This window comes from Danio rerio, chromosome 11 (genome assembly GCF_049306965.1).
Source record: "Danio rerio strain Tuebingen ecotype United States chromosome 11, GRCz12tu, whole genome shotgun sequence".
NCBI lineage: Eukaryota > Metazoa > Chordata > Actinopteri > Cypriniformes > Danionidae > Danio > Danio rerio.
Window position 1 is genome coordinate 20,867,399 of NC_133186.1, and position 27,653 is coordinate 20,895,051.

Below are 27,653 nucleotides of genomic sequence, written 5' to 3' on the forward strand. Positions count from 1 at the left end.
GGCTTATAACTCAGCCAAACAACGTCCGATCTGCCTGAAAATTCACATGGTTGATAAGACTCTTCTACTGAAGGCATCTACATAACAATTTTTAGTCACAGTTATAGCGCCACCTGCTGACAGGAGGAAGTTCGGCATAAATCTGTGATTTCTCTGTTTATTTATATATATCGGCTTAAATTAATGTTGTTCGCTGTTCTCTGTCATCCTGAGGTCACCGGGCGGCGGTGAGCCCGGGTGCGAGGTCCCTATCATCGCTGCTTGCAGCTTTAATTATTATATTATATTTACAAGGTTTGATATAATATTTTCCCAATTTCAAATAAAACATGTTATTTAGAGAATATTTAGAAAATTACAAATGTTCAGAATATCAGTATCTTACACCACTAAATATTGATTTTTATAACTTTTCTGAAATTAAAACATTGGTATTATGTTATTTATATACATTTATGTTATTAACTTACAACATATAAAATGACCACAAAAACATGGAATACAAAATAAAAGCTGATTAGCTTTTTTAAATAAGTTAAAGTAACAAAAATAATTATGTTGAACTTGACATTAATGTTGTTCTAACTACATATTTAAAATAAGCCGAATCAACACAATTCCTGACGTTTTTTAGGGACAACCTAATTGTTTAATCTTCAATACAGTAAATTTGTAAAAACATTAAGTTAACTTAAGGCGAGGCAGTGGCGCAGTAGGTAGTGCGGTCGCCTCACAGTAAGAAGGTCGCTGGGTCGCTGGTTCGAACCTCGGCTCAGTTGGTGTTTCTGTGTGGAGTTTGCAGTCTCCCTGCCTTCGCTTGGGTTTCCTCCAGGTGCTCCGGTTTCCCACACAGCCCAAAGACATGCGGTACAGGTGAATTGGGTATGCTAAATTGTCCGTAGTGTATGAGTGTGTGTGTGAATGTGTGTGTGGATGTTTCCCAGAGATGGGTTGTGGCTGGAAGGGCATCCGCTGCGTAAAAAAAAAAAAAACTTGCTGGATAAGTTGGCGGTTCATTCTGCTGTGGTGACCCCGGATTAATAAAAGGACTAAGTTGACAAGAAAATGAATGAATGAAGTTTTTTTGCAGTGTTTGCAGAATAAAACAGAAATTAGCTTATTAAATTAATACATTTTTCTCAAATACAAAACTAAAATTATAAATCATGAATCCAGACAAACCGAGAATTGTGGTCTGGATTTTATATTTCTGAATTGCATTGTGGAACCTTGGTTTATGCTCTATGATCTTTTGATCTTGAAAATGTAGATCTACAGTTTAGCAAAGGTACTTAAAAACAATATTGTATAAGAAATGCATCAAGTTTATTACAACTCATTGCTAGGTTTAGTGCCATAATTGAAAAGATATAAAGTTTCAAACTGTTAAAATTTCAATAAAAGTCACTTTATCAAATGTTCCCATTATGCCTTTTAAAAGAGCTAATAAACAGAAAATGATCCATTTACAGTTGAAGTCAAAATGACAAGTCAAGTGCTGTTTAACAGACCAAGGACATTTGCACAGTTTTTTTTTTTTCAGTTCTCTTTTTCTTCTAGTTTTGGTTGAGTGAAAGCAGCTTTTAAGTTTTAGTTTTTTGAAGAATTTTTATATATTTTATTTTGATTGACTACAAAAAAATACTGCAATGATTAATAATATGATTTACTGTACATTGCTTGTGTTTGTGTGTGCGCATGTGTGCAAGAAACAGCTTAGATGTGATTTTTATCCAATTCATTGGCTATTATTGGTCTATCTTATGTGATTGACAGGTTGTCGTGTCATCAGAAAAAATAAATGTGAGATGGAGATAAGGCTGGCCGATTAATCGAAAACTAAATAAAATTGATATTGAAAACCTTTAATCCATCTAATTTTTCCAGGACGATCTTTTTCAATTACTTTTCCTACTACGTCTAAAGTAGATACATGACTCCGCTCTGTTAAGGCTGATTTATAATTCTGCGTCAAAAGCACGGGAATGTTCCGGCACAGTCTTCACGTGGTCACATACCCGCACACATCTCGAAAAATGTATCTACACATCGCACGTTTGCATTACATTGATGATTGGAAGCTGCGCCTGATATCTGCTAGAGACGTCATATTTTACATTACAATAAAACTATTTACATTGAAAATTATATTTTCTACTTTTGAAAACATTAAAAATAAATGATTGTTTCTGAAAGTGCATTTTATAAAAAAAAACGTTGTTCAATAAATAATCTATAATGTTATAATAAATAATAATGTTTCCTTCAATTATTATTTTATTATTTTAAGTAATATGTGTGCATATTTACTGTACAAAACCTGTCAGTTTACCATGAGGGCAAAAAAATAAAATAAACAAATAAAATAATCGTTCATTTATCGTAATTAAGTTAAAAAGTTCAATTAATTGAGATTTTGATTTTTGGCCAAATCGCCCAGCCCTAGATGGAGCACAACTTGTTTTTTTTTTAAATATTATTAAAGATGACTGCATGAATTCAACAAGAAATCATAACAAAATGTTCAGCTTTGTCAGCATTCTACTTTTTCTTTTTGACCAATCAGAGCGGAGTATCCCAGAGAGCTTTGGAATAATGCTAATTATCACTGACTTCTCTGAGGGCTGAGGCAACTCGGGTTCTTTCCCACCCTGCTAGCTTTCTCTTTCTCTTCTCTTCTTTTCTTTTTCTTTCCGTCTGACGCACTATGAGTGAAGGATATCAGATTCCCCTGAAAGCTCTCGGACAGGTGAGCGCTGCTTTGCTTGACCTCCATCTCTCACATTACGGTGCTAAACTGCGACTCCCTGCTGTTCTCGATTACACACGTTTGCCTGCACACACACACAGGTGTGATCCTTACACATCAGTCTCTTTTAGTCGCCAATTGGTATCGACATCATCGAGGCTAAATGGATTCAGTTACAGGGCATTATTATGTATGATGCTCAGACATGATCATACAAAACATGTTTTGTACAAAAACAGATGGACAAGTAGGAAAAGTGAAGAGACCAGTTTTTCTGGATTTATAGTTGTGTTTTGTAATCTGAAGACTTTTCTTCCAAATTTAAAACACAAATGATTACTTTTACAACATTTTTCGGCATAAAATAACAACCGAGTGCCATGTTTTCAGACACATTTGTATTAGTTTTTAGAAAGCACAATACCTTCAAATTTATGTCATTTATTTATATATTTTTTGAAACTCGGTCCTATACTGCCTGTCTTGACCAGGGCACCCTGTTATAAGAGATATTGTGCCTCAATGGGACTTTCCTGGTTAAATAAATAAATGAATGTTCGAATTGTGTTCTTGGCTTCTTTGGTGAACAGAATGTTATAAACAAAAGTATTTTTTATTGCAACCTTCTAAAGGCCTTATTTTAAAATATTTTTATGCATCATTATTTTTATGAATCAACTGTCGATTGGGTTTAGGGAAGGGGGTGGGCGGATAAATCTGTGATTTTAAAAACACTAGTGGTTGGGTTTAGGGAAGGAGGGGGGTGGGTCAGTCAGTCAGTCATTTAACAGCAGCCTCTGGTGGATTTACATGAGAACAGCAGGCGTGAATTGCACTCGCAAGAGAAATGTGAGATCTGCAAAAGTGTACACAGCGGCCTCTGGTGGATTCAAAAACTGCCAAAAATCGTAGCTCCTGTGACGTATTTGGTGCTCTCCAGAAATGTATATAATGGTACATTTTCTAAACGAGCGTGGACTGGATTTACTACATTTTTAGTGTCATTTAGTGGTTGGAAACTATTTATATGGGCTGGATTTAAATAAACAAATAAGTTAACTGTTACTAAATTTAAATTGTTTGTTTAAATTCAGCCCATATAAATAGTTAGCAAGCACTTACCTTAAGAAAATGTAGTAAATCCAATGAAACTTGTTTTTTTGTATGTAACCGTGTTAATCTACTTTTTTTTTTAAACATGACACTATTATAATAAATCCATAAGACCTCATATTGCTAGTATTTTGATCAATAACATTGAATATTTTCACTGACAATATCTTGACCTCATAGATGCTTTTGCAGGAATTTGATAGCAGCACCACTGTGAGCAAATGAAATCTGCACACTAGGCATTGATATAATAATATTAGTTTTATATCACATGAATCTAAAGGACACTTTAAGCAAAACCAGTCCTGCTGGGATCTCAGTGGGTAGTGGGCACTCTGTGAGGAACCAAAATATAATTACCTGTCTGCAGCAACCACACATTTAAAAAACAACAGCAGCTTTGCTAAGTGATGGAATAACAAATCAAAAGGAAAGTACAGAAATAGTTAATTGAGAGAGAGAGAGAGAGAGAGAGAGAGAGAGAGAGAGAGAGAGAGAAAGAGAGAAATAATAAATAACAGAAAGTTGATCTACATAATCATCTCTAGATAGGACAGCTGTGCTACATTGTGGTCAGGCTCAAACCTCAGCAGAGTTTTCATAGATTTTTAACGTGCTCTTATAACACTCAGCAAAAAAGCACCTGCACTTTTCACTCCCACTCAAGCATGAAATGATGTCGACACAGAATGACTCAACTGATTTGTTGCGCCACATTCAAAAAGACAATACGTTCTGTATCTATACAGGGCTGCATTCTAAGTCTCCCCTATACCTTAAAACAGTGTACTTTTTTAGGGAGCAGATATTTGTATTGGTGTTAGAAACCACAGTGGACATTCTGAAGTGAACTCAGTCAATCCCACAATGTATTGTGCAGTAATAAATGTACAGCCGATGCACACTCAATGGCTAGAGCAGTATTTCTCAACCATGCTTCTGATGGCACACCAACAGTACACATTTTCAACCTCTTCCTATTCAAACACACCTGAATCAACTCATCAGAACATTAGAAGACACTCCAAAACCTGAAATAAATGGTTTAGATAAGGGAGACATTCAAAATATGACTGTTGGTGTGCCTCTAGGAACAAGGTTGGGAAACACTGGACTAGAGAATACAGTAACTAGTAGAAATATGGTACAGTCTCTTTAAAGGTCTTTGAAATGTGCATATTTTTCATTTAATCCCAATAGGCACAGAACGTCAACATAACATCAGATTGACATTGTATCTCAATGTTGTGGGACATTGCTTTTTATTTGGAATTGGGTTGATGTCAGAACCCAATGTTACCGTCCAACGTCAGACAGATGTTGCATTTTGGTTACTTTCCAACGCAATCTAAAAACAACAAAATATTGATGTCTTATGATGTTACAGCTTGATGTTGTGTGGACATAACCAGTATCACGTCTACCACATGTTGGATTTTGGTTGCCATACTTGATGAATAAATGTCAGTATTCGATGTCAATATGAGGAATCAGAGCCGGCCCAAGGCATAACTGAGCTAACCGGCTGCCCTGTGGCCACCAGGAGGCCCCTAAGAGTGCAAAAAATAACCCACTTTCGTTTTTTGGTTACAGATATATTATATCAATGGCTTACTGTGATTATACAAAATGCATTATTCAATGAAAAAAGCAATATTTTGTTAACAGGCTGGCGCAGGATATGGAAATGTGGAATTGTCTAGGCCGCATTTAAAGGCTGATTTATTCTTCTGCATCAAGCGTACGCGTATGCTACAGCACAGCCTTAGCAGTGTCACATAGCCCTTGCCGTGACTGCCGCTGACCAGGCCTGGTTTATACTTCTGCGTTGAGTGTGACCCACGGTGCATGCCTTGCGCATTTCCGTGCATTTATACTTCTGTGCGCTGTTTGTATTGCTTTGCAATAACACGTCTGAAACGCTAGCTGGCAGTGAGGTTTTTATGTTCCTCTGTGTCGAGTTTCTTCATTGGTGTTTTGTTTTTTCTAAACACTACCTTAATGTACAAGTAGCTAAAACTTGCTCATTTTGATGCGGGAACTGGCGGACGTGCAACAACTTTAATCATAGAAAAGATTTGCAGAAATTTTGCTTACAGCCCCCTGAAGGCTTAGACTGGCCCTGTGAGGACTACTTTTGTTTTCTGTTGTTTTTTTTTTTTGTTTAATTTTTTATGTACGTAACTGTGAATGGCCTAATGTATGTGACAAACAGTTGCTTACGTTTTTAATGTGAAATAAAGTGCAAGCTGACAATCACCTATGTCAGGGGTGCCCATATTCGGTCCTGGAGGGCCGGTGTCCTGCAGATTTTAGCTTCAAACTTGCCTCAACACACCTGCAGGGATCTTTCTAGAATACCTGGTAATAGCTTGATTAGCTAGCCCAGGTGTAACTAAACTTTGCAGGACCTCCAGGACCGAGTTTGGGCACTCCTGGTCTATGTGAAGTCTGTCTGTATGGAAACTATTCCTATTTCTGCAATACAACACCCATAATGCACTGTTAATAACTTTTGAGTTTGGGCACAAAATTAATTTCTGAGTCTCACAGCAAGACGCCACCCACAGCTGAATCCTATCATTGTAAGTTTCTAAGTATATATAGTCAAAGTCAAAGTCAAAAGTCATAGTCAGCATTATTGCTGCTACTCCATCACTGAGAAACATCCATACACACTCATTCACACACAAACACTACAGCCAATTTAGCTTCCCCAATTCACCTATAGCGCATGTCTTTGGACCTGTGACGGAAACTGGAGGAGAAGGAGGAAACTGGAGGAGACCCACACGAACACGGGGAGAACTTGCAAACACAGAGATGCCACTACTTTAATTAAACAATATTTTATTTGTTATTTAAACTGTACACCAATAGGAATGTGCTTTAGATGCCATCTTGTAGTCAGATGTGGAAATTGATTGGGGCACCAAACTCTTGGTCAATTATGGGGATTTTCTAGGTGTCGTGTGTACATGGGTTGTAGACTTGTTATTGCTGTGCATTGTGAGATCGATCAGTCCACTTCATAGCGTCCACTATGGTTTTGGACACCATTAAAAGTAGCTGCTTATAAATAGTGGGCGATTTTGGATACAGGCATAGTTTTCCTTTTGTTTGGTTTTCCCGCTATTATTAGTTTTCATCTAGTCGGTTGGATTTTCAACCTTTTATAGATTCTAATCTCTTTAGTGCGCTCTGTCCTTCACCAATGCAAGCCTGAGACTAGGCAGATACAAAAAAGGTAAAAATGGCTGTAGGGCACAGGTGTTAAACTCATTTTCTGGAGGGCCGCAACCCTTGCAGTTTGGTTCCAACCTTGCTTCACCAAACTTACCGGTAGGTTTCAAATAAGCCGGAAGGACCCAATTATTTTGATCAGGTGTGTTGAGAGTTAAAGGTAAACTGTGCAGTGCTGCGGCTTTCCAAGAACTGGCTTTGACACCTGTGCTGTAGACGATTAATTTTGAGATTAGGGTTTTTTTGGCTTTTAGATGCTACATTGGAGTAGTCAATTTACTTATGGTTAATGGCTTTAGACTGTTGGAGGAAATGGGGAAACCCAGTGAAAACCCACGTGAGCATGGGGAGAACATGCAAACTCCACACAGAAATGCTGACCGGCCTGGTGAGGAGCCAAACCAGCTGTGTTCTTGCTGTGAGGCAACAGTGCTAACCAGTGGGCCTCTGTGCCGCCCTACCAGGAGAAGAAGAGGAGTAGGGTTAGAAGGGGGGATTCTTCAAGACAAAGATGACTGGAGTGGAAAACTCTGCTTATTTATAGTGTGTCAGTATTCATCTGATTGGTGCAATATACCGAGCTGATGCGGTACCATCCGTGTTCAATCATAAACATGCAATCCTCACGAAATTAGTTTATAAATAAACCACACAAAGGAAATGTCCAATCTGCCTTATTGTTGCCATGTTTCTTATTTGTCAGCAGATTTCAGTAAATTACAATACATTATTTACTCAAAACATGTTTTCTTCTCTACTGAACTATAAATCTCCACTTCAGCAGCACTTTCTCACTTACAGCATCATTTACTGTCCCTCTTCCTCCAAACCAGTTTGACTGTCGTTCTTCTGTTGAACACAAAACAAGATATTCTGAAGAAAGGTAACCACTGACTTCCATAGGATTTGTTGTTCCTATATGGAAGTCAATAGTAACAGGTTTTCAGCTTTCTTCAAAATATCTTCTTTAGGTTCATCAGAAACTCCTAAAGGTTTGGAACCAACTGAGGGTGCCAATTTTGAGTGAACTATCCCTATAATGAAATCATGCCACCGTTGGATATTAAACAAAAACATTTTAGAAAATTCTTAGTCAAGATGAAACATAATAATGGAACTTTTATGTGTAAGAGTGTTTGCTGAAATGATTTGAGTACTGGATATTTCTTCCTTCACCTGCAGTGACTCAGAGGTTAACACTTCTCCTGTATCTCTGTCAGGGTTATGTAACAGTGAGAGGGCAGTGTGGCTGATCCAGGTGCAGCTCTCCATTTCTGTCACTCTTATGATTTACATGAAGAAGTCAAGCTGGGTATCAGAGCAAATGTTTTTCATGGGCCAGATTCATCAAACTTTCTAAAGAAGAAATGTCGTCTTTACATACATTTTCTTATTTTCTAAGGACAAAAGTCAAGAATATTTCGTATTACCAAAGAAATTTTCTTAAGAATGTTCCTATTTAGTTTTTCTGACTTTGTTCATACAAAATAAATTCTAACAAAGAATGTTGGGGGATGTGAGGAGGACTATTTGTTTATTCAGATATCAACTCTACAAAACTATAACTTTCATTCATTCATTTTCTTTTCGGCTTAGTCCCTTCTTTTGATCTGGGGTCACCTCAGTGGAATGAATCGCCTACTATAATTTTTTATAATATAAAACAGTGTAACTACTTCAATATTTTACTTATTTAAACTAGTATAATTGGCTTATTAGATGTTTATGTTCCATATGGAAATACTATGGTTTATCAGCAGCTCTTTGCTAGGTTGTTTTTTTGTGTCTTTTCACATCATCCATCTTTAATAAGCTGAATATTTTACACTTTTTTTTGTGTGAGTACATTTCTTTTTGTTGTTAAATGAGCAAATTGCACTCAAGAACTTTTATAAGAAGAGTTTTGTAAATCCAGCTCCAGGACATATGTAGATAGAATCTCAAATATTATTAATTTGTTTCAGAACATGTTGAACTTATCATGACAAAAACTTCACTTACACTCTTGCTATTAAGCAAAGTGAACGACAGCCAAGAACTACAGCAATATGCAACCACAATGACTTCAGAAATGACAGTGAGAATAGAAATATCTGATCATAACCTTATACATTTGTTTGCATTATACATCTGTTGAGGTAATTATTCTGCCTATTACATAGTTAAATATAATTTGATTTCAAACTATAGTTGAGTTTATAAACTGTAAATATCTGGCTGTATAAGACTATAATACTGTATAGAAAGGATTTTTTTGGCCTTATCCTGAACATTATGAGAATAATTTTTACGCAGTATGAGAGTCACATCCTTTTGATCTCCCCCTGCACATTAGTCCTTAAATGAGTCTACAAAATTTTAAAGACTATAGAAAGACCTAAGAGATTGTTAAAAGCTGTTCACACATTGCAATAAAGTTATTAATTCATAAACACTCTTACATATAACTAGGCCCACACGGAATCTGTCCGCGCAGAATTCAGCAGATTTTTAGCCCATCATTAATTCTGTTTATTTACTTGAGTAAATGTGTTTAAATATACATTTATTTAGTTTTTAAATTAATTACAGTAATGTTATTGACTAATATGAAAATGTTAATCTGATTTATGTACACCAGTTTGTAAAGTAATATTTTCTTTCTTTTAGTAGATATATTGTATGAGAGACTTGCATTGTTTACCAAGAAGTGAATCTAATTGGATTTGCATTTTAAACATTAAATAAATGTTAAAACGATATTTTTTACTTCACTTATTAAGGTTTTAGTTATGATACTCCCAAAATCATTCCGCAAAAATCCGCAGATTCTTACCAAAATTTTCCGCAGAAAAACCTCCGACTGGCCCTACATATAACCCCGCCAATAGCTTACTGTTTACCTGCATGAGACTTCACGGCTGGTCTTCTGCTACAAATTAAGTCCTTTGGCACCATCTGGTGGCCACAATACCGCACAGTGTTTCAAAAACTCTTCATACTACCCTAGTAACAAAGTCACTTTTTTCTTTCAAAAAGCACCTAGCAACAAATTAAGCAATTTGCAACATCCATTTCGCAAAATAATTTTTTTTTTTTTACAAATTAATGTAACTCAAAAGAGCAATAGTACCTAAAAGCTTAACTCTTTCACAACAAACGCTAGCAGTAAGTGACCATGCATTAATAAAAAGCAAAAGCACATTGGATGACATTAAAAAGCAGCAATTTTACCAAATAAGTCAATTGATAATACTCAGAGATTATTAAAGTCAATCAAATACACTTAAACAATTGAAAACAACAACAACAACAACAAAAAACAGGCAATTGTTTTCTGAGGTACACCAGAATTAAACCAAACAAATCATGGTCCCTTTAGCTTCCTCTAAAATTTGCAACAGTGGAAATAAAGCCAATAGTATGTTCCTGCAGCACTGAAGAAGGGAGAAAGAAGGACACGTGTCTGACATTACAGGAGATGTTTATTTTATGTATTAGAGAAACCAATGCTGCAACACATTGGAGGCCACTTTCCAGAGTCTCAAAATGATTCAGATATTATATGTAGTGGCATAGGAACTATTTAAAGTGACATTTTGTGCAACGTGTTCTGAGCTGTCTATCCAGTCAATACAAGGGGAATTGAAATGCATGCTTGGATATCTTAACTGCAGTTTTGCATGTTTTACACAGCACCATGCACATCTGATGATGATGTCCGGATGATTCAGGTGAGGAATATGGGTCACTGACATGAAACTGAAAGCTATGTGGAGGGACATGCTGTGGTCCATCTAAAAGTATTTTGAATAGCATAAGTTATGCAGCATTTATTAATGCATTGTTGACATGCATGCAGCATTGAGACGTTTAACTCAGAGATTATTTTTGTCAGATATTTGCCACAGCATTTCAAATTATGCATCGATATGTCCTATGATCAAAGTAAAGTACTGATCATGTACTGTACTTCAGACATTTTCTGCTTAAACATTCAAACGATGGCATGTTGTGTATATTTTTTGCTGTATTATTGCAATGATGATAGTCTGATGATTGAAGTGTGTAGCTCCTCAACCAGAAATATAAACAGTCTGGTTATGCTAGTCATTTAAGATTTAACAACCAGACAAACATTGCTTGCTTACAATGCACAGACTACATTCAATCCCTTCAAAAAACTTCATTTAAACAACTGTATATTATAATAACTAAATAACTTGCATCATTAGCAGAAACCAGACCTATAAAATATACTTCACTTCCAGTAAATGCCTTATTCTATAAATCCTCTTTATGTTGTCACAAATGCAAAACAATCAATGGGTTTCTAGAAAAATATGACATAATTAACTTGCACTTTACACAACACATTAAGAAAATAATATTTGATAAGAGTTTTAAAGTCTCATGTAGTGCATTCTCTTAAAGACACAAACGTACTTAGAATGTACAAACTCGCTCTGTCTCCATCAAATATCTGATTTCCTGAATTTTTGTTCTTGCTCATGTCTGACCGTGGTATGTATGAGGATGTCGCAATATTTATGATTGAGAAAATGCATTATTGCAAACCCCACCGTGTTGCAACATAAACTTTGTGTGAAGGTTATTTTCATTTGCACAACCCAACAAATTCAAGTGCAAACACATTCAGTTCACGGAGACCGCCTCCTTTAGCTTCAATAAGGCATCATCACTTAAAATAAGCAACAATGTTTAAGTGCCGGAATTGTTTGGTGCCATAGCAGTGGCAATCTGCCATTTGGGGCTTATGGGAAATGTAGTCCCATCACTGATAGTGCAAGCAGAAAGTGAGGAGTGGGAAAATCTAGAAGCAAAGTTTCACTTTCATGCAGGATTTCAGAAATTTCTTCTCAGTCTCACTCAGAAGCGGAAACAGTCATTAACTTCGTCTGAGCAGTCAAAGTTGATTCCTTCACACACGGAGTCCTCAAGAAAAAAAAAGAAAATTAAGAGACGTGTAAACTTGTATAACCTACAAGAAAACAATAAGTGTTTTTAAAGTATCACAATCTATTGTACAGCATACACTGGTGGTCTAAATATTTTATATATTATTATATTATTTTAGAAGAAAATACAGCAATATTGAGAAATACTATTACTACTACTATTATTAAGGACAATTCTTGATATGGATATTTTTTTTAAATGCTACTTATTTTTGTGTTGTCCAGCTGAATTTTCAGCATCATTACTTTAGCTTTCACCTTTAGAAATAAATTATTATTATTATAATTATAATTATTATTATTATTATTATTATTATTATTATTATTATTATTGTTGTTTTTGTTGCTATATATGTTTATGGAATTCATTATAAACTAGGATTTCAGAATTTTAAAGTAGGATTTTTTTAAATAAAAAAAAACAAACAAATTAATAATCTTATTTTACATAATTGGATCAAATTAATTGAAGTATGTGTAACCACGTTTATTATGTAACATTTTATTGAAATACTGTTTTTGGGAAACCTTGAAAACTTTCAGTTTCTACATAAAAATATCAGGTAGAAAAAGCTCAAAAATATTATATATTAAAAATGCATTATAATAACATATTATTAATTCAGTAATAATAACTGATAAAAAATAAGCACCGAATCTGAATTTTAAAATCTATTTACAATATTAAATATTTTATATTTATAAGTAAATTTGATGTAACAGCACTAAAGACTGCTTATGTTGCATTCTAAACTTTTAAATAATTCAATCACTTACCACAACACATAGGTAAAAACATGGTTACATTTTTTAACACAAAATGTATGTGTAATATATATACATATATATAAACAAGAATCACTATACGTTGAAAACTGCATGGTTTTTGAAATCACACACAAAAAAACTTTTTATAAAAATGAAATGCGGTTTTAACAGGAGCTTTCAAACTCATGGGATTTAATATACTCACAGATGGCTGCCAACCACACGAGACTGTGAAAACAGAGAGATGAGGATGAAGGGGAAAAGAGGATGAAAATAGGAGAGACAAATATGGAGAAGACAAATTTGCACATTCAAAAAATTGATTACAAAAGCACAACATACATTACTTTAAATGGATCACCCAGTTCACCCAGAAAAATCCAGTCATTATTTACTCACACTCACAATGCCATTCAAAACACAAAAATACGTTTTATGTTGCTTATTTCTGTACAATGAAAGCTAACCTTACAATGTAATAAGTATGATCATTTCACTTAAGAAATTAGGAAATTGACAAAATTTTAGGGTAATTAAAGTGTGCCATTGTGATGTTACTGTTTATTTTAGCATTTTTTTTTTTAAGTCAGAAAATGTTCAAGACCAAATTGCACAACATTAATTAGTTCTTGAAATGAAAAGAAAAAAAAACTGATTCTGAACTCCCTAAAACAAGTCATTATTAATTATAGTCTTACTTCCTGCACAAATATATTGGTTTTTATATTGATATTGTTTTTGTCTGGATGGATGGATTCAATGGATGTACATTGACTTAAACTTTTAGCCACCATTTACTTTCATTGCATGGAAATAAGCAGTTTTATTTCTTATTTTGGAAGAAATTCATACAAAAGTATATGTTGAAGTATATATGGTTGAAGTCAGAATTATTAGCCCCCCTGTTTATTTTTTCCCCTACAGTTGAAGTCAGAATTATTAGCCCCCTTTGAATTTTTTTTCTTTTTTAAATATTTCTCAAATGATGTTTAATAAAGCAAGGAACTTTTCACAATATGTCTGATAATATTTTTTCTTCTGGAGAAAATCTTACTTGTTTTATTTTGGCTAGAATAAAAGCAGTTTTTATAAAAAAACAACAACAACATTTAAGGTCAAACTTATTAGCCACTTTAAGCAATATTTTTTCAATAGTCTACAGAACAAACCATCGGTATAAAATAACTTGCCTAATTACCCTAACCTGCCTAGTTAACCTAATTAACCTAGTTAAGCCTTTAAATGTCACTTTAAGCTGTATAGAAGTGTCTTGAATAATATCTAGTCAAATATTATTTACTGTCATCATGGCAAAGATAAAATCAGTTATTATAAATAAGTTATTAAAACTATAATGTTTAGAAATGTGTTAAAAAATCTTCCCTCCATTAAACAGAAATTGGGGAAAAATAAACAGGGGCACTAACAATTCAGGGGGGCTAATAATTCTGATTGCAACTGTATTTCTGTTTAATGGAGGGAAGATTTTTTTCAACACATTTCTAAATATTATAGTTTTAATAACTTATTTCTAATAACTGATTTATTTTATCTTTGTCATGATGACAGTAAATAATATACTAGATATTTACTAGATATTTTTCAAGACACTAGTATTCAGCTTAAAGGGCAATTTAAAGGCTTAAACAGGTTAATTAGGTTAACTAGGCAGGTTAGGGTAATTAGGCAATTCATTGTATAACAGTGGTTTGTTCTGTAGACAGTCGGAAAAAATAGCTTAAAGGGGCTAATAATTTTGACCTTAAAATAGCTTTTAAAAAATGAAAAACTGCTTTTATACTAACCAAAATAAAACTTTCTTCAGAAGAAAAAAATATATTTTTGAAAATACTATGACAATTTCCTTGCTGTTAAATATAATTTAGGAAATTTTCAAAAGAGAAAAAAAAAAATCAAAGGAGGGCTAATAATTCTGACTTCATCTGTACATCTAAGTATATATGTTGAGGTTGAGAGTCAGTAAATGATGAGTCAGTTTTAATTTTGGGGTGAACTATTCCTGCATGTACACATTAAACAAAAAGGCAACACGAAAATGTTTAACTTTGTTTTTGAACTGTTGTTTTCTTACAGAGGAAAAAAAATGCATTAGTTTTGCACATAAAGGTAGGATATATAATGCCAATTTAAAAAGTTAGTTTATTACTGTATGTTATTGCACTGCTAAATTATGAATACTGCATGATTTCTGCACAGAGCACTCATACAAAACAACAAAACAGAAGCTCAAGCTGAACTAAGAGTGTGCAAAAAAACATGCACTTAGATTTAAAAAAATAACAAAACGATGAAGAGCAAAATCATTTCATGCACGATCAGTACTAAGTGTGACGTTCCGGGGTGATTCAGAACACCAGTGTGAGGGTGGGTTAGTGTCAGGACAACACTGAGTCCCTGTAAGATTACGGAGCTTGTTTAAACTGTCACTAACTTGGCTTTGCTGGAGCAGCAGTGCCCCGTCTGGTGTGTTTGGGAAGTGCAGGGTGGTGGGGGAAGGGGTGAGGGGCAGCCAGGGCCGGTTGCCAGCGCTGTAGAGACGGGGACGCTTAACCTGGTCGTGACTGGACAGAGGGGTGTAACTATTCCGCCTTAACAGCAGAGGAGCGCAGTCTCGTCTCACTTTCCCCTGCTTTAAAATGGAAGAGACTGGGTGGGTTAAAAAGAGAGACCGTATTCACAAGATCTTCAACATACATCAGACACCTCCACAAAATGATCAAGAGACATGTTAGCTGCAAGTATTAACAAAGATAATATTTTTACAAATGAAAGTAGTTCTGGTTAATATTATACACGTCAATACTGGGATGGAGAACACAATGTTGTTTAATGGAGAGTTCAACAGACGCATGAACATAACCCACAACACATTAAAACACATTCCCTTATCATAGCTGTGCGACTGACACAATCACGAATGTACAATTTTTATTGTAAACATAGAGGGGAAGGGCTGAACCTCACTCTGATGAGGTGAATGAGTAGAAAGAAGATTTTTCTTTAATCAAACATTTTGATTAAAGTCAGAGAACATAGTTTAAAGCAATGTTATGGGATAACAAGATAAGCTGCTCCCACAAACATTCCATGAAGTTAACATAATTTGGCTGGTTTGACCAAATAGCCAATAGAGAAGGGGCTATACTTTAAATAATTTTACCATTACAGTTGTTTGTGGATGCATGTACATCATTTTGTCTAAAAATATATTCACAATCATTTTCTTGACCATATGTCACAGATGCTGTTGATAGACTTCAGTTGTACTGGACCCAGAAGATTGCTTTAAGCATTGGGTTCTCTGAGAAAAACATGCAGCAAAGCCAAATATGCAGTCAGGATTTCAGATTTATATGTAGCATGAAACAGCATGCTTTGGTGTGTAGTATCAAAAATACAAGTTTGATGTAAACATGTGCTGCTAATTATTTCAAAGTGAATATTTAATATCCTCTATTAATAATTCATGCAATCGGGTATGTCACTGAAACAGATGTGGACTTACCAGCGGTCTGTCCCGATGTGTGTTCACTGCCTCCACATTCAGATGAAACATCTCAACTTTGCAACCTAAAACACCAACCACATTCATCTCTAAGCACAATTTGACGTGTATGTTTGCTAACAAACAAAAAGGAGGACACAACTGTCCAACTCACCGTAGGCAACAGGAGTGAGCTTCATGACAGTATGAAGAGGACATAGCAAATAGGCAAGATCATCTATAAGACAAAAGATGAAGTTTACAGTATTACTTAAACATCTATGAGTATTGATAACTGTTGTTGCATATTCCATTTCACTAGATTATTTCTTCCCAAGACAACGATAATTATTTGTGATCAGTTAGATTGCTGCAGTCTGTCAGTCATTTCCTCACTCGTGAACAAGATCCCAATATACTTAATCTCCTCCATTCGGGGCAAAAACTTTCTAACCCTTTTTCATGATCTCAACCTAGGTCTGAGTTGGCCTGCCCATGTCCATCAGCTGCTTTGAGCGTCCCACAAGCCAACCAGGCTCTATAGAACTCTCTCTTCACCTTATTAGCATCCCTTATTCTGATGTCTGACCTCCGGCCAAGAGTGTCCCTTATTCTCAAACACGGCATTTGTTATAGACAAATTGAGACTAGCACAGAAATCCAACAGAACACCACTCAGATTCAGGTGACGGAGGTCACTTCTCCCTGTCATTCAGGAAGAAGGTATCACAGGTACAAGTTCTCCATGTATCAATGTCCTTGCTCACATGGGTGTTGAAGTCACCCAATGACCTTCAAGCACCCCTCTCTAGGACTCCAAGAAGAGTGGATACTCTGCACTGCTGTTTGACCCTTAAGCACAAACTACATTTAGAGACCTATCCATGACCTGAAGGTGCAAGGCTCTTTCCCCCAGTAACATGACATTCAGTGTCCCAAGAGCCAGTTTCCACAACCAAAGATCAGGTTGTCATGGCTCTAGCCTTCAAGCACCTCACATTTCACCGCTCACTATGGCTCCTCCTGCAGGTAGTTGGTTGATTTTTCATATATATAAAGCAACTTTTTCCAGTGCAAATGCATCCTACCTGCACTCTTGTCCAAGAAATAGGCTAGTAGGCACCGCATTACCGCCTGATGGCAGATGACTAGTACATTGCCTTGTCTCTCAAGCTCCATAATTACAGGCTCCAGTCGCTGAACCAGGTCCTGATATGACTACAAGAACAGAAAGCCTTATGAAGTCAGAGCTTTCCACAAAAACTCAGATATTAACATATGCTAACTTAACCCATAGGACTTTATATATAGAAGAGACATACTCTGATGATGAACGTTAATGAAACTGATAAGTTTATGATATGTCGTACCTCTCCTCCTGGATATCTGTAATGGTACTTGTCCTGATCTCTTAAAGCAAATTCCTCTGGGAATGTGTTCTGGATCATTTCATAGGTCATCTCTTCACAAACACCCTGCGTCAGAACAATGAATGCTGATGAACATATGATACATAAAAACCTAATCCAATCTCTGCTGGGATCTTGTAATACTAACAGCGTCTATCTCATTGAGGATTTTCCACTGTTCATAGGGAACTCCCAGCTCCTCAGCCGTCTGGATGGTTCTCCTTAACTGGCTTGTCCAAACCTTCAGGTTAGATAGCTTATGCTCCTCAACAAACTCATGCAGGGCGCTCGCAAACTACTCGCAAAAGATAAAGCAAGTCAAGAATCTTCTCATTAATTGATGCTAAAAAGAATTAACTGAATGAGGTCAGACCTGTCTCCCTCGTGAGGAGAGTTCAGAGTCTCCTCCAATACGCCCTTGGATGTTGTGTTCACTCTCTCCATGCCTGCACAGGTAGATAGAGTGCGAGTGTACATGGATGTTCATGAGGTAGTAGACAATCTTGCTCTGGATGTAGTCCTGAACACGGTTCACCAGGAATCGACGACCCACATTTATCACCTTAATGAAGGACAGGTCTCTGGGGAAAGACATTGATCAGGAGTGTTTTAGCTTTAACTATTCATGTTTACTGGCATGAAAGCAGGACAAGCAAAAGCAAACCATAAAAATCCAATCAATTTATTTAGGACATTTTTTTTTACTCATTCAGGGTCTCAGAAAAAAAAAAAACAAAGTTTGCAGTTCCAACTTTGCTAGAAAGCCTTTGCAAAAACTATTTAAAAAAGCAGAGCATCTGACTGGCTTTCTTCTAGCACCTATCATGTAAATGCCTGTTCAATACTCCTCTAATTGTAGATGCATGTGCATTTACTCCAGATGCTGCCAGAGAGGTTTGCAACTCTCCAGAGTAGATGTGTTTTACCCAAATGTATTTCACCTGAATTTCCCACCTGACAACAACAATGCTGAGGTTCACCTAATGTACTTTATGTAGTTTTTGACTACTCACTAATTTCCATCTGAACCAGGGGTGTCCAAACTCGGTCCTGGAGGGCCGGTGTGTTGCATAGTTTAGCTTCAACTTCAACACACCTGCCTGGAAATTTTTGCATACCTAGATAGAGATTGATTACCTGGTTCAGGTGTGTTTGATTGGGTTTGGAACTAAAATATGCAGGACACCGGGCCTCAGGCAATGAGTTTGGGCACCCCTGATCTACAAATGATAAGCATACAGCTGACATTTAATACATAATAATCATGTGATGATAAATTCTTGCTAAAACAATAGAAAACTATGAACTGCTCAAAGAGTTTAAAAGCTTTCAAGCAGTACTGTATGTCTAAGGAAGAGTCTGCCAGAAGATGATTAAGAGCTAGTACAGAGAAAAAGTACACAGATAAGCCAAAGCATAATGACTAATAATATGCTCGATATCTCAATATCTTAAATCAATCCTTAGGGTTTTGTAGTTCATAGTCAAATATGTCAAAACAGCACCAACTTGCATATGCATGGACTAAACGAGACCATTTCATTTACAGCTTGAAAATGTATGAGCGTTCATAAATCTTTAATCTCTGAAAAGTCATAATATTGGGCGGCATGGTGGCTTAGCGGTTAGCAATGTCACCTCACAGCAAGAAGGTTGCTGGTTGGAGTCTCGGCTGGGCCAGGAAGCATTTCTGTGTGGAGTTTCATGTTCTCTCTGTGTTTCTCCATTGCTCAGGTTTTCCCCACAGTACATGCAGTAAAAGTGAATAGAACTAAATGTGCTGTAGTGCATGAGTGTTTCCCAGTACTGGGTTGTGGCCAGAAGGGGATCTACTTCGTAAAAACAAATGCCAGAATAGTTGGTGTTTTTTTCTGCTGTGGCTACTCCTGATAAATAAGGGACTACAGAAAATGAATGAACGAATGAAATCATAATGTTTTGGCTCATTGGTAGCCCTATCAGTATATACATTTAGATACACCATAACATGTCCATTTTGCAAGTATTCTTACTTGTCATATTCATCAGGATCTAGCGGCTGGTAAGTGACCTTATAACATTCAATACGTTTCAGGAAGTCATCCATGACTCTCTCTCTGTGTGCTTCTGGATAATCCGGACTTGAAACTTTAACTTCCTGAAGAAATAATAAGGCCATGAAAGAAAGTTTATGAACAAAAGTAGTGCTATGCAGCAATAATTCATTGTACCATCAGTTAAATGAAAAACAAACTCCATACCAGGATGTTAGCAGCAATAACCTCTGGATCATCACATACTGACTCCACAAAAAACACCTGCAAACATACAGAAATAGGAAAATGATTAACACACACTTATCTTATTGAAGTTTAAATTATACATGTGGCTTTGAAACCTTGTATGCATTCTCCTGTGCAAAATCCAATATGAGATCCCTCCTCTCCCGAGTTGTGTTTGTGGCATCAAATACCTTCGAGAAAAGGTTAATTTTAGATCTGTTATTTGTAAATCAAATATAAAAATCAGCATGTTTGATTTGAATTAAATAAAACATTAAATTTTAAAAGTATTAATTGAACAGTGAAGAGGGTAAAACCTTACAGCTATTTGTCCACCTTCCTCATTCAGGTAGATCTTGACATCTTGCAAAGCCACCAATGCACACTGTCTGTTTGGGATGCAAATTAGGTCATTATGACTTCTTAAAAATGGACAAATGCATTGAATAGAACAACAGTAAATTCAGATCCCAGGAAAAACACAAACTGCAAAAGATGTAACCTTCAGAAATGTGTCAAAATATATATTTGGGCTTTCTGACATCGCATTAGTCTACTGGCTTATTTTACTCACATCCTTGGTTTACTGAAAATATAGATTCATGTTTTACTACTAACACTAACATGTACTCTTAAACTTCTCCTTTTGAAAGAAGGAAAGTCATCAGGTTAGGAACAACATTAAGTTAATGACCATAGAATCAAAATGTTTGAGAGAACTGTTCCATAAAATGACATTTAAAAAATGTACCTACTTCCGTATTTTCATGGCCTCCTCATTGTCATGTCTAAAGAAGTCATATGACTTGTACGCTTTAACTGCTTCCCTCCGGTACACACCCAGATTGAACACTGTATGCAAAAAACAACAACAATTTAAGCTGAATTTCAATATTCAACAATCACTTTTCACACTTGAAACATTAAACCCTTAATGCCCGCATGCGTCTTTCTCTGTTTGAATCTGTGTGCAAATCCTGGGTATACGTCAGAAGTGCGACACGCATATGGTCTCATGAACACACACTCTCAACTGACATTAAAGAGAAGAAACTGTTTAATCAAGTTGTTAATTGTGTTTTTTGTGTGCACAAAAATATTCTTGTGTTCCTGTCTGTGGAGGGACAGAAAGCTTTCAGATTTCTTTCAAAACATCTTAATTTATATTCCAAAAATGAACAGAGGTCTTGTGTGTTTGGAATGACATGAGGGTAGTAATTAATTACAGAACTTTCATTTTTGCATGCACTATCCCTTTAAGATGGCATCTCTGTCACATGTTGAGATGATCACATGTTGAGATGAAACAGTTCAATTGTGTAAGGAAACTTTGACTTACAGTGATCAAACACTTATACAATACAAAGTAATAGGTTATAGTTACTAAGTTACTAAGTACCAGGGAAAGTAACTATTGTATTTATTATGATTTAAAAACTTAATTGAATAAATTATTATAATAAAACAATTTACACTATTCTATATACAATATATTTATATACAGTTGAAGTCAGAGTTATTAGCCCCCTGTTTATTTTTCCCCAATTTCTGTTTAACGTAGAGATTTTATTCACACATTTCTAAAGACAATAGTTTTAATAACTCATCTCTAATAACTGATTTATTTTATCTTTACTGTCTGATGACAGTAAATAATGTTTTACTAGATATTTTTTAAGACACTTCTATGCAGCTTAAAGTGACATTTAAAGGCTTAACTAGGTTAATTAGGTTAACAAGGTAGGTTAGGGTAATTAGGGAAGTTATTGTATAACGATGGTTTGTTCTGTAGACTATTGAGAAAACAATAAATCTTAAAGGGGCTAATCATTTTGACATGTTTTTTAAGAAAAGTAAAAACTACTTTCATTCTAGCCAAAATAAAACAAATAAGACTTTTTCAGAAGAAAAAAAATATTATCAGACATATGGTGAAAATTTCCTTGCTCTGTTAAAGATCATTTGGGAATTCTGACTTCAACTGTATATTGTAATGTTCATTCATCTTTCAATCTTGTTATAACAATAGTAAATGCTTTCTTCTCTAACACACTGACTCTGATGCCTTATGGCAGATTCCAGCCTTTACTCACGGAAAGCTGACGATATGGAAATGTTTTTGTAAAGTTGTTTGTCAAAATATGCTATGAAATGCTTAACTAGTTTTGCTAATATATTTTTGCATTTTAGAACACTGAAACTAGTTTGAGTTCCTTTGATGTAGGCCTATACATGGCTCTGTGTCTGCAGTGGAGTGGAGCTCAGTTTATTGCCTGCATTCTCAGGCCCAATTTCAATTCTACCCCTTAGCTTCCCATTTCCCAATTCCTAATTCTCTTTAGCTTGAAGCTGTAGGGCTGAGGGAAAAGGGTAGATACCCATTAAAACAGAGATTTTTCAGGACCACACTCAAAATCAAGGGGTAAGACAGTTTCCCAGAATACACCGGCCACAAGGGCAGCATTGCTGCACCCGGAAGTCAGGAGAACCACAAATTAGTTTTTTTTGGTCATTATTATTATTTTTTTACAACAATCAAGCACATATTTTAATACACTCATAACTGCGTTCGTGTTTAATCTTAAAAACAATAACAAAAAAACGCTTAAATAAAAACCACTTAAAAATTCGCTATCTATAATAACAACTCCTGTATAGCAGTCCCACAACATCCTGACACTCGAAAACCTTGTCAGAAAAGTCTAGTGACTGGAAAACCCCCCAAACACACACACCAATCATCATCAGTTATTAATCTTTTTATTAAAATGTTTCATTCAGAAGTGTACATTTTTAAGAAATAAAAAACAAAACTTAAACGCTTTCTCCAATTGACAATAATTGACCTGTATTTTACCTTTAATGGGCAAAAAAAAAAAAAAATCTTTCAAAAGCCAAAAACATCTTTCCCTGACTTTTTCATTTTATTTTAAATTAGTTAAGTTGTTTACTATATAAATACTATATATATTTTCTTACAATTGTAATCTGCATAATGTAACACATTTCCTGTATTATTTTCTAATGTTAAAAAAAAGCATTATCAGTTATGTTGTTGTCCCACAGCCCCAGTTCTCTCACACACACCCCCCCACACACACCAATCATCATCGGTTATGTTCCCCACTCCCCCCACATAACACAGCAGAGCATGTCCTATAGATTAGAGTCAACTCAGATGAAAACTGCTTCAGTAAGATCAACTACAGCAAATTATACAGTGTATCTAATATATAAAGCTGCGATATTTTCAATGACGTTAACATTGTAATATGGGAAACATTAATTGGTTTGTTACTGAAAAAAGTAACTCCCTTAATAGCACTGTTTATTTATAATGCCGCTATTCCCATCACTTACTGTGGGTCATGATGTACTCAAGAGAATAATTGGCTACACACCCATAGATCATACGTTCAAATTTAGCATCTTGATAGACCTTGATGTCAAAACGGTCAGCTGAGAGCTAAATGAAGCATTTAAAAGGAGAGACAGATGATATTTATAGTGATTGTCATTTGATATGTTGCAACTGTCTGAATCCAGCTGCCCACTCACCCTTTGTTGGAACTCCTATCCAGTTAAGGTAGCGAGTGAGTTTTTTCGACATGTACGTCTTGCCTCTGGCAGGGAGGCCGATCATGACGATCACAGTAGGGGAGTTTGTCATGTAAGAAGCCCATGCTGTGGTCAAACGGACACCAAAAAAAAACAGTAAGACAGCATTTATTAGCACATAAAGAGTTGGAGGACGTTAGCAGTATCTCAAGTATTAACTATTATTCATTCATTCATTTTCCTTCAGCATAGTCCATGATTTATCAGGGGTCACCACAGATGAATGAACCGCCATCTACTCTGGCATATGTTTTACGCAGCCCTTCCATCCACAACCAAACAATGATAATCTGTTAAATATAAACTACTAAAATTGCACATATAAGCACCAAAGGGATAGATGTCGAAAGCACCCAGATATGAAAGCTTATTGTTAATTTACTCGCCTTCTTTTTTAAGGGTTTGAAATAAGTCTTTAATGCTCACACAAATGCTGTCTTTTAAAAACTATTATATAAATAGTAAAGTTACGGTAGCAGAGAAAGCTTAACATGCTTCAAAGTCATGCAATTACAAAAGCAACTGCACCAGAAATTAAGAAAAGATCTTCATCTGTACGACAGCACACATGCTGCAAATCCTCACAACACATACACATTAAAAAACATGCTGCATTTTTCCACACCGCAAACAAATGAATAAAATGTGCTGCATTTTCTCACAACACAAACAAATTACGAAATCACGCTGCATTTTCTCACAACACTTGCAAAAAGAACTGAACACAATGGATATGTTTCAAGTGGATCCAAAAACATGACGACCACCGTGCCGTGACAATTGCTCAGTAAAGTTGTAGGTGATGTTTTATTTTAACATCCTGATCCCCTTGTCTTTTGTATTTTATTAGCCTAAAATAACCATAAACTAAATAGCCAATTCCGCAAAGCAATTTCCGCTGTGTTCCATGCTATTTGAAAGTGTTGTGAGAAAATGCAGCACGTTTTCCTAAATTGTTTGCATTATGAGAAAATGCAGCATGATTAACTGATTTGTTTGCGTTGTGAAGATTTGCAGCACATGTGGTGTCTTGGGACACATCTCTTCTCCATCTACACAACATCTCTAGGACCAGTCTTTTTTTTATTTTTTTTATTTGCATGCATTTTCTTAAATTGCAGCACTAAGCTCACTGGGCTACCGTATAAAATACTAGAAAGTATTACAGCAACGTGCAATGTCTACTTTGACGTGATTCTACTGATATATACACGTCAATATATTATAAATTTCATTTTGAAGTAATGATAGACGATGCTGAATTTTAAGCACCAGTCTTTAATGTCACATGACCTTTAAAAGTTCATTCATTTGCTGCATTAGAAACATTTGTAATGATTATAAATGTTGAAAAAGCAGTGCTGATAATATCTTTTTGAAATGTTTTTATTTAAAAATATTCAAATAATAAAGATATTATGCGAAATAAAAGATTACATCCAGGCAACAATTTATTAAAACACACTCACATACACACACACACAAATAATCCTAAACACTAAAAAGTGCGCCTTTTACCTTGATCTGCAATTTGAAACCAGCATAACAGACAATGCTGACAATCTAAATAAAGGGCAGCACAGCAGTTTTCTTTTTTTTTTATAACCCAGCCTGACAGTGAACTTCTGTTTGGCTGTTCAGTAACAGCTGACACCACAAGAAGGACAACTGTGATATGATTCAGGGCCGTCGTTAAACTTAACAGGGCCAGGGAACAAATCTGTCATGCAGTAAACATCAACTGAGGAGCCCCCTAAACCTCTCAAAAACCCACGAAACATTTTAGATCAGTGGGACACGAAAGCCTGTGTACTTACAGCATTTCTTCTCTTGGCCTCTAGGCTCTGATTTCTTGGCTTCAGCAGAACTGGTTGGACCAGCCTCCTCCTGCTGCAGCCATGCAGACATACTGAATCTGTATCTGACAGACCTAATCACTCACTCACTCTTAGTGCTGCAAAGACAGGCACACCTGCAGAGAGACGAACACAAACGGCGAAATAATGACAATATACGCATTCTACGTTAGTGGAAATTACTAGTGTTTGCGTAGATTATGCTCTACTCAGTGACAAACAGCTTTTATTCTTGGCACTTATTTAGCGCAGTAATACAGATACGTCATTACGTAGAAAAGGATGCTGAGAATATCGTGCTACGTCATTACCGTTAACCTTTGGATGAGGGCTTTTCAACATTTACTGACAGTTTAATCCATACGCATATAAAATCTTATTGTACACATATTAAAGAAGCACTATCGCGAGACACATATAACCATACTGTTTCCAAATCGTTGACATTCTACCTCAAGAGGTCCGTGTTTTACTCCGTATCTTCCAGGTTCCACCGGTAAGTTCAGTATGTTTCCGCCAGGTGCTGTCGTTGCCTCAGCCGGTTTTTGCACTTGATAACCTTCCATGGCAACCAGAGCCAAGCGCGTGAGTGAAGGTGTGTCCATACGTCACCGTTTACTTACCGTAATACCTGCAGCAAACTGAACTGGGAAGTCAGTCATATCGTGGTTTGATTCATATTAGTCAATCTTTTCAATCGACTCGTAAACTGATCCGGTCAGTGTAGAGTCAGACTACAGTCGGGTTCCAGAATTATACACTCTATGTTTTTTTGTCATTTTTTTAAAATGAGCTATTTATTTAGATATTTATTTATTTATTATTATTTTCTTTTACAAAAACTGTTAGCCTGTCCCCTTTTTTTGAGCACAGACCTACACATTTAATTTGATCTCTTAAAAATTCCAAGAAATCAAAACTGAATTTAAAGTGATCTATTAGCTAGTTTTCTCCTAAAAAATTGAGAATATATAAATTATCAAACACGGATCAACCATTTTGATGACATCACTCTGCACTTGTGAGATAGTCTGCCCAATCAAATGCTTTCTAGAATCTAAAGTGTCCTACAGTTAACTTTTGATAGATGCAAAAACTGTGAAACCTGTCACTTGTACATATAATTACCATTTTCTACTGCATGTGGTGAAAGGCACACAGTGTAGTACTGTATATAGGAGATAAATGATTCAAACTATGTAAAAACTTTCCATTGAGATTGATGATGTAAGCTGCTGTCAACTCTCCAATTACTTAAGAGGTTCTCTGGTTTTAATTGACCAATCAGGCTGTGCAGCGCCACATAAAGATGAACAAATCCAAACAGACACCATGAAGCCCCACAAATAATTATATCCTCATGATGTTAAATTACCACCAAAAATACAATTTTGTATCGTTGAGAATAGTTTTCCTTCAAATCAAAGTTGTAAATGTTGCTATTTTCTTAATTCTTTTTGACTGCACATGCTTTCCGAAGGCAAGGCAGACCTGCCAAGCAGTGATACTGCATACACGCACAGCACGCAGTATTTAGCTGTTCATAAAGGGTCGTGTGTGTTTGTTTGTTTCCATGATCAACAGGTTTGTTGTATGTTTTTCCCCACAATGATGTCAGGGCTGATACAGCAAAGCTGTTAGTGTGCAGCAAGCATTTTTGTTTGGAGTCTGGAGAGCTATATGATTATTGGAGAATGGAGGACTTTTCTTTTATCAGTCCAGTTTGTTACAATTTAAGACACATCGCCTATCGGTGCTGCTGTTTTCGCCTGTGTAAAAACCTACAGATTACTGGCAAGCCTAATGCTTGAAATAGACAGGGCAAGACACGGGCTGTACTGCTATCCACTGTGTCTGCATTCAGACCCGGGGACTGAGGAGGAGAGAAGTCCTCCTAGTTTATAGTGTTTATATAAACATGATTATCTTTATGATGATGTAACAAATTGTGGGTATTCTTTCATTCATTTTCTTTTTGGCTTAATCACTTTATTTTCTAAGGGGTCACCACAGCGGGATGAACCGCCAACTTATTCAGCATATGTTTTACACAGCAGATTCCCTTCCAGCTGCAACCCATACACCCTTGCATTCACACACATATGCTACGGCCAATTTAGCTTAATCAATTCTCCTATAGCACTTGTCTTTGAACTGTGGGGGAAACCGGAGC

General features: G+C 35.9%; 1 protein-coding gene across 4 annotated transcripts; it reads right to left on the reverse strand.

The window, feature by feature from the left end:
* Window positions 1–10,551: 10,551 nt before the first annotated feature.
* Window positions 10,552–26,063, reverse strand: pfkfb2b (6-phosphofructo-2-kinase/fructose-2,6-biphosphatase 2b). 4 transcript variants are annotated; one of them, XM_005155843.6, is made up of 17 exons: window positions 25,933–26,063; window positions 25,442–25,596; window positions 23,565–23,690; window positions 20,762–20,858; window positions 20,329–20,395; window positions 20,123–20,197; window positions 19,986–20,042; window positions 19,758–19,882; window positions 18,119–18,326; window positions 17,894–18,040; window positions 17,707–17,811; window positions 17,425–17,554; window positions 16,512–16,574; window positions 16,358–16,422; window positions 15,284–15,481; window positions 13,037–13,059; window positions 10,552–12,040 (listed from the first exon to the last, which is right to left on the reverse strand). In XM_005155843.6, the coding sequence occupies exons 2-17, from the start codon at window positions 25,530–25,532 to the stop codon at window positions 11,971–11,973; spliced, it is 1,647 nt and encodes a 548-aa protein (XP_005155900.1). In that variant the 5' UTR covers window positions 25,533–25,596; window positions 25,933–26,063; the 3' UTR covers window positions 10,552–11,970. The 4 variants fall into 4 exon arrangements, with proteins under 4 accessions (XP_005155900.1, XP_021335476.1, XP_021335475.1 ...); XM_021479801.3 differs by lacking the exon at window positions 15,284–15,481; XM_021479800.3 differs by lacking the exon at window positions 13,037–13,059.
* Window positions 26,064–27,653: the final 1,590 nt, after the last annotated feature.